Source organism: Neoarius graeffei, chromosome 7 (assembly GCF_027579695.1).
Source record: "Neoarius graeffei isolate fNeoGra1 chromosome 7, fNeoGra1.pri, whole genome shotgun sequence".
Lineage (NCBI taxonomy): Eukaryota > Metazoa > Chordata > Actinopteri > Siluriformes > Ariidae > Neoarius > Neoarius graeffei.
Window position 1 is genome coordinate 2,367,561 of NC_083575.1, and position 15,493 is coordinate 2,383,053.

Below are 15,493 nucleotides of genomic sequence, written 5' to 3' on the forward strand. Positions count from 1 at the left end.
TGGGGAGGGGGACGGTGATTACTGTAACGCACAATGGGCATTGGGGAGGGGGACGGTGATTACTGTAACGCACAATGGGCATTGGGGAGGGGGACGGTGATTACTGTAACGCACAATGGGCATTGGGGAGGAGGACGGTGATTACTGTAACGCACAATGGGCATTGGGGAGGAGGACGGTGATTACTGTAACGCACAATGGGCATTGTGGAGGGGGACGGTGATTACTGTAACACACAATGGGCATTGGGGAGGGGGACGGTGATTACTGTAACGCACAATGGGCGTTGGGGAGGGGGACGGTGATTACTGTAACGCACAATGGGCGTTAGGGAGGGGGACGGTGATTACTGTAACGCACAATGGGGATTGGGGAGGGGGACGGTGATTACTGTAACGCACAATGGGCGTTGGGGAGGGGGACGGTGATTACTGTAACGCACAATGGGCGTTGGGGAGGGGGACGGTGATTACTGTAACGCACAATGGGCGTTGGGGAGGGGGACGGTGATTACTGTAACGCACAATGGGCGTTGGGGAGGGGGACGGTGATTACTGTAACGCACAATGGGCGTTGGGGAGGGGGACGGTGATTACTGTAACACACAATGGGCGTTGGGGAGGGGGACGGTGATTACTGTAACGCACAGTGGGCGTTGGGGAGGGGGACGGTGATTACTGTAACGCACAATGGGCGTTGGGGAGGGGGACGGTGATTACTGTAACGCACAATGGGCGTTGGGGAGGGGGACGGTGATTACTGTAACGCACAATGGGCGTTGGGGAGGGGGACGGTGATTACTGTAACGCACAATGGGCGTTGGGGAGGGGGACGGTGATTACTGTAACACACAATGGGCGTTGGGGAGGGGGACGGTGATTACTGTAACGCACAGTGGGCGTTGGGGAGGGGGACGGTGATTACTGTAACGCACAATGGGCGTTGGGGAGGGGGACGGTGATTACTGTAACGCACAGTGGGCGTTGGGGAGGGGGACGGTGATTACTGTAACGCACAATGGGCATTGGGGAGGGGGACGGTGATTACTGTAACACACAATGGGCTGTGGGGAAAAAGGCTAATGCTAAAATGGCGGTTAAACTCAGGTAGTGCGGAGCTCAGATTAACAGCAGGGATTAAACTCTATATACGCTTATATTAAACATTTTGTGATATTATATTGTGATTATACTGTCCGAGTAATAATTAATGATTAAACTGAGTGTTTTGTGTTTCCATTTCTAAAGCGATGAAACCCGAATTTTTGTGCTAATTAAATTTCAAAATGGCGTCTTCTGAGGCAAACGCGGCGGGATGCTAGTGTTAGCGTGTGGCTAATTCTTGCGAATTGATCAGAGACTTGTGAGGTAATTTGTAAAAATAACTAAGAAATCTAAAGTCATGAATGTCGATAATAATAATAATAATAATAATAATAATAATAATAAGTTTATAAATATCCTTCATGATTTTTCGCTCAACGAGGCTAGCGGGTAATAAAACTGCAAGTCCCAGGCGCCGGTGCGGTAGGGAGAGGCGCAGGGGATTGTGGGACGGGCGGCTCCTCCGCTGGAGGACTCGGACTGGGAGCAGACTCTCCGTGAGCGGCAGCGGCAGGAGGAGGAGGAGGAGCACAGCAGCCTGCGCGCAGATGGAGCGCTGTTTCCAGGCCCGTGTCCGAGGCGAGGCGGAGCCGCTTCCTCCGTGACGCTGTGGTTCGGATAAAGGTCCAGGCTGAGTGTCACGGGGCTGCGCACGGACAGAATGGGCTCCCAGACACTGCAGATCCTGAGGCAGGGGGTCTGGGCTTCCGTCACGGGCGGATGGTTCTACGACCCCCATCAGAACACATTCGTCAACGCGCTCCACCTCTACATCTGGCTCTTCCTATTGTGTTTCCCTTTCACTCTTTACATGGTGAGTGTGTTTATCATTACATTCATACTGGAGTGTTTATGAGTGTCAGCACTGAACCCTGCTCTGTCTCTCTCTCTCTCTCTCTCTCTCTCTCTCTCTCTCTCTCTCTCTGTCCTTTATTCTTCCCTTTATTTATCTGTTGATCAGGTAAAAATCCACCTCACCTTGGATTAGTGTCAGTTTCTCTCTTTAGTCTGGATGTGTTTCTTTACAGCAGGTTTTAGTTTTCAGTGTAAATATTTGTGTGAAATCTCAGCCTGGTTTCACTCACAATTAAACAAGACACGTAGTTAAGGCAGAGTCCGGCTTCGTTAATGAGTCCATCATCATCATCATCATCATGATGGAGGTGGTGTAAGATGATGTACAGTTTACTGTCAGAGAGCAGCAGGTCTGAGTAATCATTCTGTTTATTTCAAAGGTTTCCTCTGAACCTTCAGTCACTCATCACAACTTTCACTCATTTCGTCAGTCGAGGAGAGTCTCTGCCTGTTTCTGAACATTTGTTTTGTTCAACCAAAAGTGATTTATAAAATTTTTTGCTTTTATCTGCCAGTGTTTTCTTTGCTTGTGGTTTTACACTGAGGCCATCTGAGTGACATCACAATATCATTACATCATCGTTTACATCACCACCGTCACAGCACATACATCTGACAGTTCTGATTCCCGCCGGAGCTGTAACAGAACGTTTCTGTAAATGTTCCTCAGTCACCAGGGGAGAGATTAACGTTTGGACTTTGCTGTTTTGCTCCCATTCACACACACAGCACCGTTACAGCATCATAACTGACAACACACACTTGACAACATACACTCGACAACACACACTCGACAACACTGTGAGTGGGGGTGGGATAATACAGTCATAATCACCAGCTACACACACACATAAAGGAAAAACACACGGTGAGTGATGTAAACATGTTTGAGTGTGTGTGTGTGTGTATAACATTTATATAACATGTGCATAACGTGTGTGTAGATAATGTGTATATAACATGTATGTGTACAATGTACGTGTGTGCAGGCCCTCCCCCCCACCATGCTGATAGTGGGCGTGTACTGTGGAGTGATCGGTGGTGTATTTGCGTTGTTGAAGGCGGTGAACTATCGGCTCCACACAGCACTGGATGAAGGGGAAGTGATCAACGCAGAACAGCAAGGAGACACAACACACACACACCCAGACGAGTCCAGCGGTGCTGGGTGAGACTCTCTCTCTCTCTCTCTCTCTCTCACACACACACAGAGTGATGAATGAAAGCATGTTGAAGCAGCAGCTGTAGAGTGAAGGTCGATCTGTTTACTGTGAGGATGAGACACGTTACTGATGTTCAACTCCTCACTACTGTACACTACACGCCTGTTAGCACAGTTGCTAGGTAACTATAACACATTGTGTGTGTGTAGGGATCCTGGTGGAGGAATCGAGTTAGCTGATTTTGTCCGAGAGGAAACTCCACCAGTCGCCTGCAGCTCACGCAACTCCTACACAGGCATGGACTCCAACCTCCAGGTGTGTGTGTGTGTGTGTGTGTGTGCATTTATGACACTAACTTGCCTTTCAGACACACTGACACACTGTTGGAGAACTAAAATCCAACTGATAGCTGATGATGTCACAGTGGACGTAACAGCAGTCAACCAATCAGCAGCCTCACTTCAGCTCACACTGCTCAGTGGAACTGCACACACACACACACACACACACACACACCACTCATCATAATCTACTCCCTTCGCTTGCTTCTTTTCACCGTTCCTTCCGATGTTAGTGTGTCGTTAGCGTGTCGTGTGTTAGTGTAGCTGAACTGAACTCGGATTTTATATACGAATATTTAATGAATATTTGTGTGAGAGACTTTACTGTAGAGGAGAGAACCTGATTCAGCATTTTTACTAAGTGTGTGTGTGTGTGTGTGTGTGTGTGTGTGTGAGAGAGAGACTGTGTGAGATCTCAGGAGTGCAGTGTTCTAGGACAGTGTTCCACTCCATCGTTCTCTGAGACCCTGTCCACATTCTCACTAACCTGTACACCTCATTACTGAGTGTGTGTGTGTGTGTGTGTGTGTTGTTCACGTCCCTCTAAATGAGTGCAGTGGAGTGAGGTTGTGAGTGGGTAATAAAACTGAGTGCAGGTGATGTTAAAGTGTTTATTGTGAATGTTGGAAAGATGTTGCGTCTCTCAGCACTGCATAACGTTCACCAGACGACTGTTTCCTGAATGTGACGTACAGTGAACCCCATATAATATCATAACTCTGCACTTAATTTGATTTCCTGTGTGTGTGTGTGTGTGTAGATCACTTCCTCTTGTGGAGGTCCAGCCACAGTAAAAGGTGAGACTCTTCAAACGCACCGTGAGAGAGATTGTGAGGGTTAGATATGACACTGCTGATGCAATGAGTCAGAGAGAGAGAGAGAGATTGTGTGTGTGAGAGAGAGAAAGAGGAAGAAGAATAAATAAGTGATGAATTCTGACCTTCATGATCCCTCCATCTTTTCTCTCTCTCTCTCTCCTGTCTGTCTGTCTGTCTCTCTCATCTGCCTGTCTCTCTCTCTCTCTCTCTCTCTCTCTCTCTCTCTCTCGTCTGTCTCTCGCTCTCCTGTCTGTCTCTCTCTCATCTGTCTGTCTCTCTCTCTCATCTGTCTGTCTCTCTCTCGTCTGTCTGTCTCTCTCTCTCTCTCTCTCGTCTGTCTCTCCCTCCCTCCATCTCTCTCTGTTCTCCCCCTCCTGTCTGTCTATCTCTCTCTCCCCATCTCTCTCTGTTTTTCTCTCTCTCTCTCTCTCTCTCTCTCTGTCTCTCTCTCTCTCTCTCTCTCTCTCTCTCTCTGTCTCTCTCTCTCTCTCTCTCTCAGCAGGTGATGTTGGAAAGGCCTCAGATGACCTCAGTCTGAGTTTAGCTCCAAGCTGTAGTCAGGAACAAGGTGTAATTTCTTTCTCTAATAATCTCCTCATTCCTGGTGGAGACGATCACATCGCACCGAAATCACATCAGAGAAATCACACCTGATTTATTTTGGGAATCACATGAGAATCATTTGGGAATCACGTGAGAATTGCGTGAGAAATCCGTTAAGAATCATTTGTGAATCAGCTCATGGGGGAATATAGAGAGCCCACGGCTTAATATTATTATTATTATTAGTAGTAGTAGTAGTACATATCTTTTGTTATTTCATTTTGTATTGCATGTTATTTTCCCTAAATTAAAGTAAATTCAGTGAAAAATGTCATCACAGTTCTAAATCAGAGAACCATGACATGTATAAATAACATTTGAGACATATTATTCCCATATCTCCCCCAGTGTAATCACTCTTTATTTATATATTTGACCTTCAGATCTGACATCAGAGCCCAAGATCTACGGTCTCATTTCCAACGACTCATTTGCCTCCATGCAGCCTTCCACCTCACTGGCTCAGGACCTCTACAGCTCCACCCCTCACCCTTTCAGCCAATCACTGTCCTCCTGTGACACAGAAATCCCTGCCCACTCCCAGTCTTTCCGGAAAGAGTCGTCTCGTCCCCGTGGCCTCCCTCGCACTTCGAGCTCGGCCTTTCCGGATCCTTCCATCCCAGACTTTGGCCTTTACCCCCCTTCTCGGCGTAGTGGACTTGACCCCGTGTGTGAACTGGACATGCCCCGGCCCCAGGGGGCGCTACAGAGCAGGGACGCGGCCGTCCCTTCCACTTCAGGACTGGACTGCTGCAAGCACCATAAAAGGGAACGGCGCAAACTGGCCCGGTCCATTTCCAGAGAAACAGGGGAGGAATGTCAGGGTGAATCTGGACTGTACCAAGTGGAGGGTTTTCATGGGGGTATTTCAGGTGGAAGCAGGAGGAAAAGACGAGGAGAAAAAAGCGTAGAAAGTTTGCGAAGCCTGAGTACACGCAGTAGTGGCTCGACGGAGAGTTATTGCAGTGGGACGGACCGTGACACGCACAGCACGCTAAGCAGTCTGCATAGTGAACAGACTAGCTCCACCCACGTCGAGAGTCTCATATCACTCTCGTTGGACGAGGGTGGGACAACGGAACCTAGCATAACCTCAGGAGAGGGCAATAAAAACCCTCATGCTAACGAAATTAGCCCAAAGGGAGTTAACACTAATGAACCCACGACTCCTAAAAACACATCACAGACCACCAGCCACGAAGGGGAGGAGCTTAGAAAGGAAGAGAGTGGGGTAAGAAAGAGTCCAGATTCCTCTGCAGACTCCACCCACCTCTGTAAGGAGGTGGAGCAAGATGATGCCAAACCCATATTAGCCAGTCACTCTGATGCCAGCCATAGTGGGCGTCGACGCAGCGCTAAGAAACGAGCTAGCAGTTTCGATGCTGCCCGTTACCATGACTACACTTGCTTCCGCAGCATAGCGAAACCTCGCTCAGCCGTTTTTGCTAAAAACGACGAGGACTCGAGTGACCTGAGTGAGCTCAGCCACACCTCCAGTCTCAACTCTGCCCATCGGGTGGAGCTGAGCCACACCCCCAGTACGTCCCAAAAGAAAGAGAAGGAAAGAGAGAGGGGGAAGAAGCGAGCGTCTCGGCGTACAGCCAGTACAGGAAGTGCCAAAGTTCAGCTGCGTAAATGCGCTAATGAGCCGCAGCACCTGGGGGCGCCGGCCGACCCCCGACCCCTGAGCACCTCCAAATCCGACCTGGAGGCCAAAGAAGGAGAGGTTCTGGACGCAGCATCTCTACTGGGCCGAGCCAGTCAGCTGGAGTCCGTCACCCGCTCCAGGAACAGTTTACCCTGTCCAATCAGCATCACCGACACACACGACACAGCCAGGGGTACACACACACACACACACACACACACACTGTCACACTGTTTATCGATGTAAAAACAGTGCTGAAGGCCAAAAATACTCTCGACCATAAAATCCTGTGTGTGTGTTTTTTCCTCTGCCTCTGTTCTGTTGATTATCTTAAAGAGGAGAGACATGATGTCATCATCAGAGGGCGCTGGCCAAACACACACACACACACACACACACACACACACACACACACAGAGACTTTTATTTCTCAGTTGTTCAAACTGCACATGCCTGTGCGGTACACGTGCAGATTTAGTGTGCAGTGATAAGGAATAAGTGTCCAGTGTGTTAGCTACATTAGCCTTGGAGCTCTCGTGTGTCTCAGCTAATCTCCTGCACACACTGTGGACTTTCAGTTAAAGTTTTCTTCTCAGTGTGTTTCTCTCCTCTTTAGCGGCGGTTAACGAGGACGGTGTGACGTTCAGGCGAGAGCGCAGCACCTTTCGCCGTCAGGCTGTACGGAGACGCCACAACGCTGGGAGCAACACGGCCTCCATCATCGCATCCCCTCTCAGGTACTCCTGACCTCAGGAACATCATCATCATCATCATCATAACTTTCTCACCGTTATTTTTCTCAAACCCCTCCCCCTTTCCTCTCCAGTCTTCAGGAAGCACTCAGTCAGGTGTCCCAGGCTTCCTCGGGGTCTCAGGTTAAAGGTCAGATGAGCACTAGCGCCTCCCTGCTGGCCAGGAATGGGAGTGCACACCTGGAGGGTTTTCAGGATAAAGCGTCCACCGTCGGCCTGCATGAAGACTTCGGTACACACAGCTAACACGCTAACGCTGTTTATTACCACCGCTAGTCACACTGCGAGCACTGGGGAGAGGAAGTCTGGTTTAGCAGCTCATCACAAACACCAGTGGGGAGTCACAGCACAGGCAGATAAGCCCACAGCTACAGTGTGTGATAGACAGACAGTTCTCCTGTCTCACTCTCTGCTGCTCAGAGTCTCTCTTTCATTTATGACGTTTGGTGTGTGTGTTTATTGTGTTATCAGGTAAACTGACTCCCTCTCTGTACGAGGTCGGAGGATGTGATGTGTCTCTCGTTAACTTTGAACCTGCGACAAGACGAGCATCCAACAATGTGTGGTGAGCGTAAACACACACACACACACACACACACACACACACACACACACACACACACACAACAAAGGACACACACAAAACAAAGGACACACAAAAACATGCTACAAACAAAATGCACAAACAAACCTAATAAATAAAATCTACTCTCTGTCTGTCTCTCTGTCTGTCTCTCTGTCTGTCTCTCTACAGGGACACAGATTCTCACCTCTCCAGTTCTACCTCAGTTCGCTTCTACCCTCATGACTTGGTGAGACACACACACACACACACACACACACACACACACACACACACACACACACAGAGAGCACTGCTGAGTAAGCTGATGTTCACCCTCTAGGGAACAGGAGCAGCTTCGAGTGTGTGTGTGTGTGTGTGTGTGTGTGTGTGTGTGTGTGTGTGTGAGCTCATGTGTTACTCATTGATTTTAGTGTTGTGGACAGTGAGACAGATCTGAAACAGTAAGCAGAGTATAGATGTCTGTCAGTTTTTATGTACAATGTCTGTCTGTCTGTATGTCAAATTAGCCGGGCCATCCAACACCTATCCATCTGCGCGTTTATTCAACTGTCTGTCTGTCAGTTTTTAAGTCTGTCTTCACCTCTTGAATTATTTGATTATTTATGTTTCTGTCTGTATCTGTGTGTCTCAGATCCGTCTGAACCGTCTGCTGTCGATGGACACTGATCTGTTGGAGCAGGATGGTGATGTGAGTCCTGACCTGCAGGAGGCGCCACACAGCTCACACGAGCCGACACACATACACACTCACACACACTCACACACACACAGCAACACACACAAGACCAAGCAGTACTACCGCTTCTCCCTGCTGCCGTACCTGTGGGTGGGCCTGCGCTTCGACAGACTCACACTGCTCGCACTGTTCGACAGGTAACACACACACACACACACACACACACACACACACACACACACACAGAGGTTAACCTACACATTTAGCACATTTACACAGAGATACAAAAAGAGACAGACAGGTGGAAAGACTGATAGACAGACAGGCAGGAAACGAGACAGAAAGACAGACTGACTGATAGACAGACAGTAGGGTAGACAGACAGGCAGATAGACAAGCAGGCAGTGAGAGAGAGACTAGCAAGCAGACAAAGAGACAGACAGGTGGAAAGACTGATAGACAGGCAGGCAGGAAACCAGACAGAAAGACAGACTGACTGATAGACAGACAGTAAGGTAGACAGACAGGCAGACAGACAAGCAGGCAGTGAGAGAGAGACTAGCAAGCAGACAAAGAGACAGAGAGACATACAGAGAGATAAACAGATGTCTCCACTCTGCCTATTGTTTCAGATCTGTCTCACTGATGACCAATCTGAAATCATTATGAGTAACACATGAGCTCACACACACACACACACACACACACACACACACACACACACACACACACACACACACACAGAGGTTTAAAGCTCATAGGCAACGGTTTTCAGTTTTTGCACATGTGAAACTTTATATGTTAAAAACCCTCTGTAATTTTCTGAAGTATTGTTAATAAGTAATAATTAAAATAAGTTAGCGCGGATCGCAGCGAATTTCTGTTCAGCGATTTTCGTGACCACTCGGCGCGTGACGTCATTCATGACAAACAGACCGCTTGAGTTGAATCCACTTCCGTTTACTCACATTGCCGTTCGGCTTGAGTGCAGACGTGCGTTCAGGAATTTCCAAAGAAAACCCCCATGCCTTATTGTTGTGCAGTGAACTGTAACAACGGGACCCGTTCAGGAAGAAGCTTTTACCTTTTTCCGAGAGAGGAGAAGAGGCGGAGAGAGTGGGTTGTCTCTTTCCGGAAGAGGAGACGAGGCAGAGAGAGTGGATTGTGCGCATGAAACGAAATCAAGCAGTCAGAGAAGAAACAGAGCAGTAACGCTGAAGCAAAAAGGAGAAGATTGGAGGGAAACATTTTTACTTTTGCTTGCAATTGACGAGTCAAGAATCCTGAGGGATCCTGTACAATCACTGTGGAAATGAGACAAAGGGAGATTTCCTCGCTTAGAGTCGGCTATAAATAGTATAATGCCGCGGATGGCAGGCTAATGTGGCCTACTGGTGCGCTGTCCAGTAATCGTTCCCTATATCCACTAGGGAGGCGGTTTAATTATTCTTCAAAAGGGCTCTTATTTAGTATTACGACGAAAGTAGGAATTTATCATAACTACCAGGATAAATCGTTTGGGCGCGAGTCTTGTTGAGGTCCGGGGTCGCCGCGATTAGAGTCGGCCGAGTCGCTGTCCGATTCCGAGGCCGCACGGTCAAACCAGTGAGCCACATTCACCGATTGCTTCGCAACGACCATAGGGTCATACAGATACGGTTTCACCTCTCGATATTCAATTTGGAGAGTTCCTACTTCAAAATCGCTCTCGCTTTCAGACATTTTACACAACCTCTCACGACCAAAGTCCGTACACGTGTGCTCGGTTCACAGGTAAACCCAGAGCTGCTCCCGGTCTGTTTGCCTTGAATGACGTCACGACGGTGGTCCCCTGGCGGTGAAAGTGCGCGTAAGTGAGATGTAAACAAACCTTCGGAAATTGCACAAACCAGTATATTTTAACCATTTTATTCAATTTTAGGGTGCAAATTAGACACCAGGAAGATTGAATTCACTTTTTGGGTCGTTCTTCTAGACAATAAAGTTGATATTCTACGTTTCACCTCCGACCCTTGCCTATGACCTTTATAAATATAGGGGCATTATAGCCATGTGATGTGTGATGTTCTTGGTGTGTGTGTTTAAGGAACCGTGAGGTTCTAGAGAATGTTCTGGCTGTGGTTCTGGCGGTGCTGGTGGCTTTCTTGGGTTCTGTTCTGCTCATTCATGGCTTCTTCACTGACATCTGGGTCTTCCAGTTCTGCCTCGTCATTGCCAGCTGCCAGTACTCACTGTTAAAGGTGTGAGACACGCGCGCACACACACACACACACACACACACACACACACACACACACACACACACACACACACAAAACACACACATGCATACACTCACAGTTCCTTAATTACCGCCTGCTGCCACTAAGGTACATGACCGGTGAAATAAAACACCTCACACACACATTTTGTGTTTGCTTTGTCATCACCAGCTGTCCATGTGGCCTGAGTTCACACACTAAAAGTCTGTCTTTATGTTTCCTCAGAGCGTTCAGCCAGACGCATCCTCTCCTCGACACGTAAGATATACACACGCGCACGCACACAAAATTTCTTCCAAAAGTCAAATAAGTTAAAGTTATGCTCTCTCTCTCTCTCTCTCTCTCTCTCTCTCTGTCTCTCAGGGTCACAATCGGATCATCGCGTACAGCAGGCCTGTGTATTTCTGTGTGTGTTGTGTTCTGATCTGTGTGTTTCACTACGGCAGTGTGCGCTCCAGTTCAAACACACACACACTGTACGGAGTCACACTCAGCTCATCACTGCTGCTCAGCTCCACACGCGACCTCGTCATTGGTACACACACACACACACACACACACACACACACACACACGTGTACAGTTGGGTGAAGGTGTAATTTGATAAGCAGATGGATGATCAACCCAATAAATGGATTGAGGGTAAAAGTGATGAGTAGAGAGATAAAGGGATTGAAGGATAGACAGACAGATAAATGGATGTCTGGATGTTCCAATAAGTGCATAAACAAGCTCCAGTTAGTTCAAAATGCAGCAGCAAGAGTCCTTACTAGAACTAGAAAATATGACCCCATCACCCCTGTCTTATCCACACTGCATTGGCTCCCAATCACATTTCGTATTGATTATAAAATACTGCTATTGACCTTTAAAGCACTGAATGGTCTCGCACCACAGTACCTGAGTGAACTTCTGCTCCTCTATGACCCGCCACGCCTACTTAGATCAAAAGGTGCAGGCTATCTGCTGGTACCTCGTATAGTGAAGGCTACATCAGGGGGCGGAGCCTTTTCTTACAAAGCCCCACAGTTATGGAACAGCCTTCCAAGTAATGTTCGGGAATCAGACACAGTCTCAGTGTTTAAGTCTCGGCTGAAAACAGATCTGTTTAGTCAAGCCTTGTGTTAATGGTGTTTATGAGGTAAAGGTGTAGATCTGGAGGATCCTCAGACAGAGTGTGTTGGTAAACTGGGATGTATGGATGCTGTCAGTCCCCACTCGCTTGCTCACTCGAGTTTGTTGACGGTGTAGTGGCTGCTGCTTTATGTCCCGGGGCCCCTCATGCCTGTGTTACCTTCTGGCTCTCCCCTTTTAGTTATGCTGTCATAGTATGCTGGCCTCTTCTGCCCCTCGGACCTGCTTGATCCATCCTGGTGCCCTGTGTCTGGTCGGAGTTTTATCGCACCGCTCCTGTGAAGGACGGCCCCATGAGGACAGTTGAGGGTTATACCTGTTAAAACTGTTAATGTTATAGTCAGGCTGTCTGTTGTTGCCCAAATGAGGATGGGTTCCCTTTTGAGTCTGGTTCCTCTCGAGGTTTCTTCCTCATGTCGTCTGAGGGAGTTTTTCCTTGCCACCGTCGCCACAGGCATCATCATTGGGGATAGATTAGGGATAAAATTAGCTCATGTTTTAAGTCGTTCAAATTCTGTAAAGCTGCTTTGCAACAATGTTTATTGTTAAAAGCGCTGTACAAATAAACTTGATTTGATTTGATAAATGGATAGCAGGATGGAGTGATGGGTGGAGGAATGAACAGGCAGAGAGATGGAGAAATTAAAGGTCAGAATTAAATCTTGAACAATACTAACATAAAGAACTGATGTCTCTCTCTCTCTCTCTCTCTCTCTCTCTCTCTCTCTCCCCCCCTCTAGTCTTCATCCTGTGTTTTCCTGTTGTCTTCTTTGCTGGACTCCTCCCTCAGGTCAACACTTTCCTCATGTACCTGCTCGAGCAGATCGACATTCACATGTTTGGAGGAAACGGTAACACACACACACACACACACACTATAGCAGAGTGACTAACAGAGCTTCTATACTCACCACAGTGATTAGAAAAGAAGTACGGGATGGAGGAAGGAGGAGAGAATGAGGGAGGGATGTAAAAAGATTGGATGGTGTGTGTGTAAAATGAGTGTGCAGTTCCAGTGATTGGTTGATTGTTGTCATGCTCATTATGACATCATCAGCTGTAAACAAGTAAATTCTTAGCAAGTGCAACTCTCTCTCTCTCTCTCTCTCTCTCTCAGCATGTACCAGTCTTCCCTCGTCCATATACAGTGTGGTGAGGAGTGTGGTTACCGTGGCGATGCTGTATGGATTCTGCTACGGATCTCTGCAGGTACCAAAACCACTGCGCCTCAATTTCAGCATTCTCTCTCTCTCTCTCTCTCTCTCTCTCCCTCTCTCTGTGTCTGAGTTTAATTTTGTGTGTGTGTGTGTGTGTGTGTAGGAACCGTGGGACCCTCAGCACATCCCGGTGCTGTTCTCTGTGTTCTGCGGTCTGCTTGTCGCCGTGTCCTATCACCTCAGCCGCCAGAGCAGCGACCCCACCGTCCTCCTGTAAGAGTGATTATAGCGTTAGCGTGATTAGAATGAGATTAGCGTTAGCATGAACAAGTGCAGGCGTGTGGACGTCAACATGAGTGTGAACATTGACCCTCAGCGAGACGGTCTCAGAAACTGAGAGTGAAACTGAAGGTCTGTTCACAAGCATGAGCACAGTCACCTGAACAACAGCACGAGTGGTGAGCACTAATGTGTTAGCATGTTAGCGTTACTCAGCGTGTTAGCATTACCCAGCGTGTTAGCGTTGCTCAGCGTGTTAGCATTACCCAGCGTGTTAGCGTTGCTCAGTGTGTTAGCATTATCCAGCGTGTTAGCGTTGCTCAGCGTGTTAGTGTTGCTCAGCGTGTTAGCGTTACTCAGTGTGTTAGCGTTATCCAGCGTGTTAGCGTTGCTCAGCATGTTAGCGTTACTCAGCGTGTTAGCGTTGCTCAGCGTGTTAGCATTGCTCAGCATGTTAGCGTTGCTCAGCGTGTTAGCGTTGCTCAGCGTGTTAGCGTTGCCCAGCGTGTTAGCGTTGCTCAGCGTGTTAGCGTTATCCAGCGTGCTAGCGTTACTCAGCGTGTTAGTGTTGCTCAGCGTGTTAGCGTTACCCAGCGTGTTAGCGTTGCTCAGCGTGTTAGCGTTATCCAGCGTGTTAGCGTTGCTCAGTGTGTTAGCGTTGCTCAGCATGTTAGCGTTACTCAGCGTGTTAGCATTGCTCAGCGTGTTAGCATTACTCAGCATGTTAGCATTGCTCAGCGTGTTAGCGTTGCTCAGCATGTTAGCATTACTCAGCATGTTAGCGTTGCTCAGCGTGTTAGCGTTGCTCAGCATGTTAGCGTCACCCAGCGTGTTAGCATTACCCAGTGTGTTAGCGTTGCCCAGCGTGATAGCATTGCTCAGCATGTTAGCGTTGCTCAGCATGTTTGCATTACCCAGCGTGTTAGCGTTACTCAGCGTGTTAGCGTTATCCAGCGTGTTAGTGTTGCTCAGCATGTTCGCGTTACCCAGCGTGTTAGCGTCGCTCAGCGTGTTAGCGTCGCTCAGCGTGTTAGCGTTACTCAGCGTGTTAGCGTTGCCCAGCGTGTTAGCGTTGCTCAGCGTGTTAGCGTTGCTAAGCATGTTCGCATTACCCAGCGTGTTAGCGTTATCCAGCGTGTTAGTGTTGCTCAGTGTGTTAGCATTACCCAGCATGTTAGCGTTGCTCAGCATGTTAGCATTACCCAGTGTGTTAGCGTTATCCAGCGTGTTAGCGTTGCTCAGCGTGTTAGCATTACCCAGTGTGTTAGCGTTATCCAGCGTGTTAGCGTTATCCAGCGTGTTAGCGTTATCCAGTGTGTTAGCATTACCCAGCGTGTTAGCGTTATCCAGCGTGTTAGCGTTATCCAGCGTGTTAGCGTTATCCAGTGTGTTAGCGTTATCCAGCGTGTTAGCGTTGCTCAGCGTGTTAGCTGTGTGTTGTGTGCTGTAGCTCTCTGATTCAGGCAAAAGTTCTCCCGAGTGTGGCAAAGGATCAAAACCCTGAAGATCCACTTTCTGAGGTACAGGACCCTCTACCAGAGAAACTCAGGAACTCTGTGGTGAGAACACACACACACACACCCCACACATTTTGCTTAATCCCCAAGTTAATCTCCTAATGTGAGTTTGTGTGTGTGTGTGTGTGTGTGTGCACAGAATGAGAGGCTGCAGTCTGATGTGATCATGTGTGTACTCATCGCTGTGCTCTACTTCGCTATTCACGTCAGCACCGTCTTCCTCGCCCTGCAGGTACACACACACACACACACACAGAGCTGACGTATCAGAGGATATAAGACTGATGTGATGTATCGGTGTGTCGTGTCCCTCAGCCGTTCCTGAGTTATGTGCTGTATGGGCTGGTGGGTGCTGTCGGCTTCTTCACACACTATCTCCTGCCCCAGATGAGGAAACAGCTGCCCTGGTACTGCTGTTCCCATCCGCTGCTCAAAACCAGAGAGTATTACCAGTTTGAAGTGCACGGTGAGGGAACATCCCCCCCCCACACACACACACACAGAGAGAGAGAGAGAGAGAGAGAGATTACTAAACTGACAGTAAACTCTGAGCGATATCTTTTTCCTTCCTTTCTTACATCCCTTTATCTTTTCTACATA

The 15,493-nt window shown here is 48.3% G+C and overlaps 1 protein-coding gene across 4 annotated transcripts in view; it reads left to right on the forward strand.

Moving 5' to 3' along the window:
* Positions 1-1,582: 1,582 nt before the first annotated feature.
* pcnx1 (pecanex 1) overlaps positions 1,583-15,493 on the forward strand; it is a 41,232-nt gene continuing 27,321 nt past the window's right edge. Inside the window, exons 1-20 of one of the 4 annotated variants that reach the window (XM_060925125.1) lie at positions 1,583-1,917; positions 2,948-3,126; positions 3,331-3,436; positions 4,223-4,259; positions 4,780-4,848; positions 5,267-6,724; positions 7,148-7,268; positions 7,358-7,515; positions 7,755-7,848; positions 8,038-8,095; positions 8,501-8,742; positions 10,632-10,785; positions 11,032-11,064; positions 11,170-11,341; positions 12,681-12,791; positions 13,058-13,149; positions 13,261-13,370; positions 14,827-14,935; positions 15,033-15,125; positions 15,209-15,359. In XM_060925125.1, coding sequence (XP_060781108.1) covers positions 1,765-1,917; positions 2,948-3,126; positions 3,331-3,436; positions 4,223-4,259; positions 4,780-4,848; positions 5,267-6,724; positions 7,148-7,268; positions 7,358-7,515; positions 7,755-7,848; positions 8,038-8,095; positions 8,501-8,742; positions 10,632-10,785; positions 11,032-11,064; positions 11,170-11,341; positions 12,681-12,791; positions 13,058-13,149; positions 13,261-13,370; positions 14,827-14,935; positions 15,033-15,125; positions 15,209-15,359 — 3,700 coding nt within the window. In that variant the 5' untranslated portion in view covers positions 1,583-1,764. Of the gene's footprint in view, positions 1,918-2,947; positions 3,127-3,330; positions 3,437-4,222; positions 4,260-4,779; positions 4,849-5,263; positions 6,725-7,147; positions 7,269-7,357; positions 7,516-7,754; positions 7,849-8,037; positions 8,096-8,500; positions 8,743-10,631; positions 10,786-11,031; positions 11,065-11,169; positions 11,342-12,680; positions 12,792-13,057; positions 13,150-13,260; positions 13,371-14,826; positions 14,936-15,032; positions 15,126-15,208; positions 15,360-15,493 lie in introns of all 4 variants that reach the window. The other 3 variants (XM_060925126.1, XM_060925127.1, XM_060925129.1) reach the window with 3 other exon arrangements.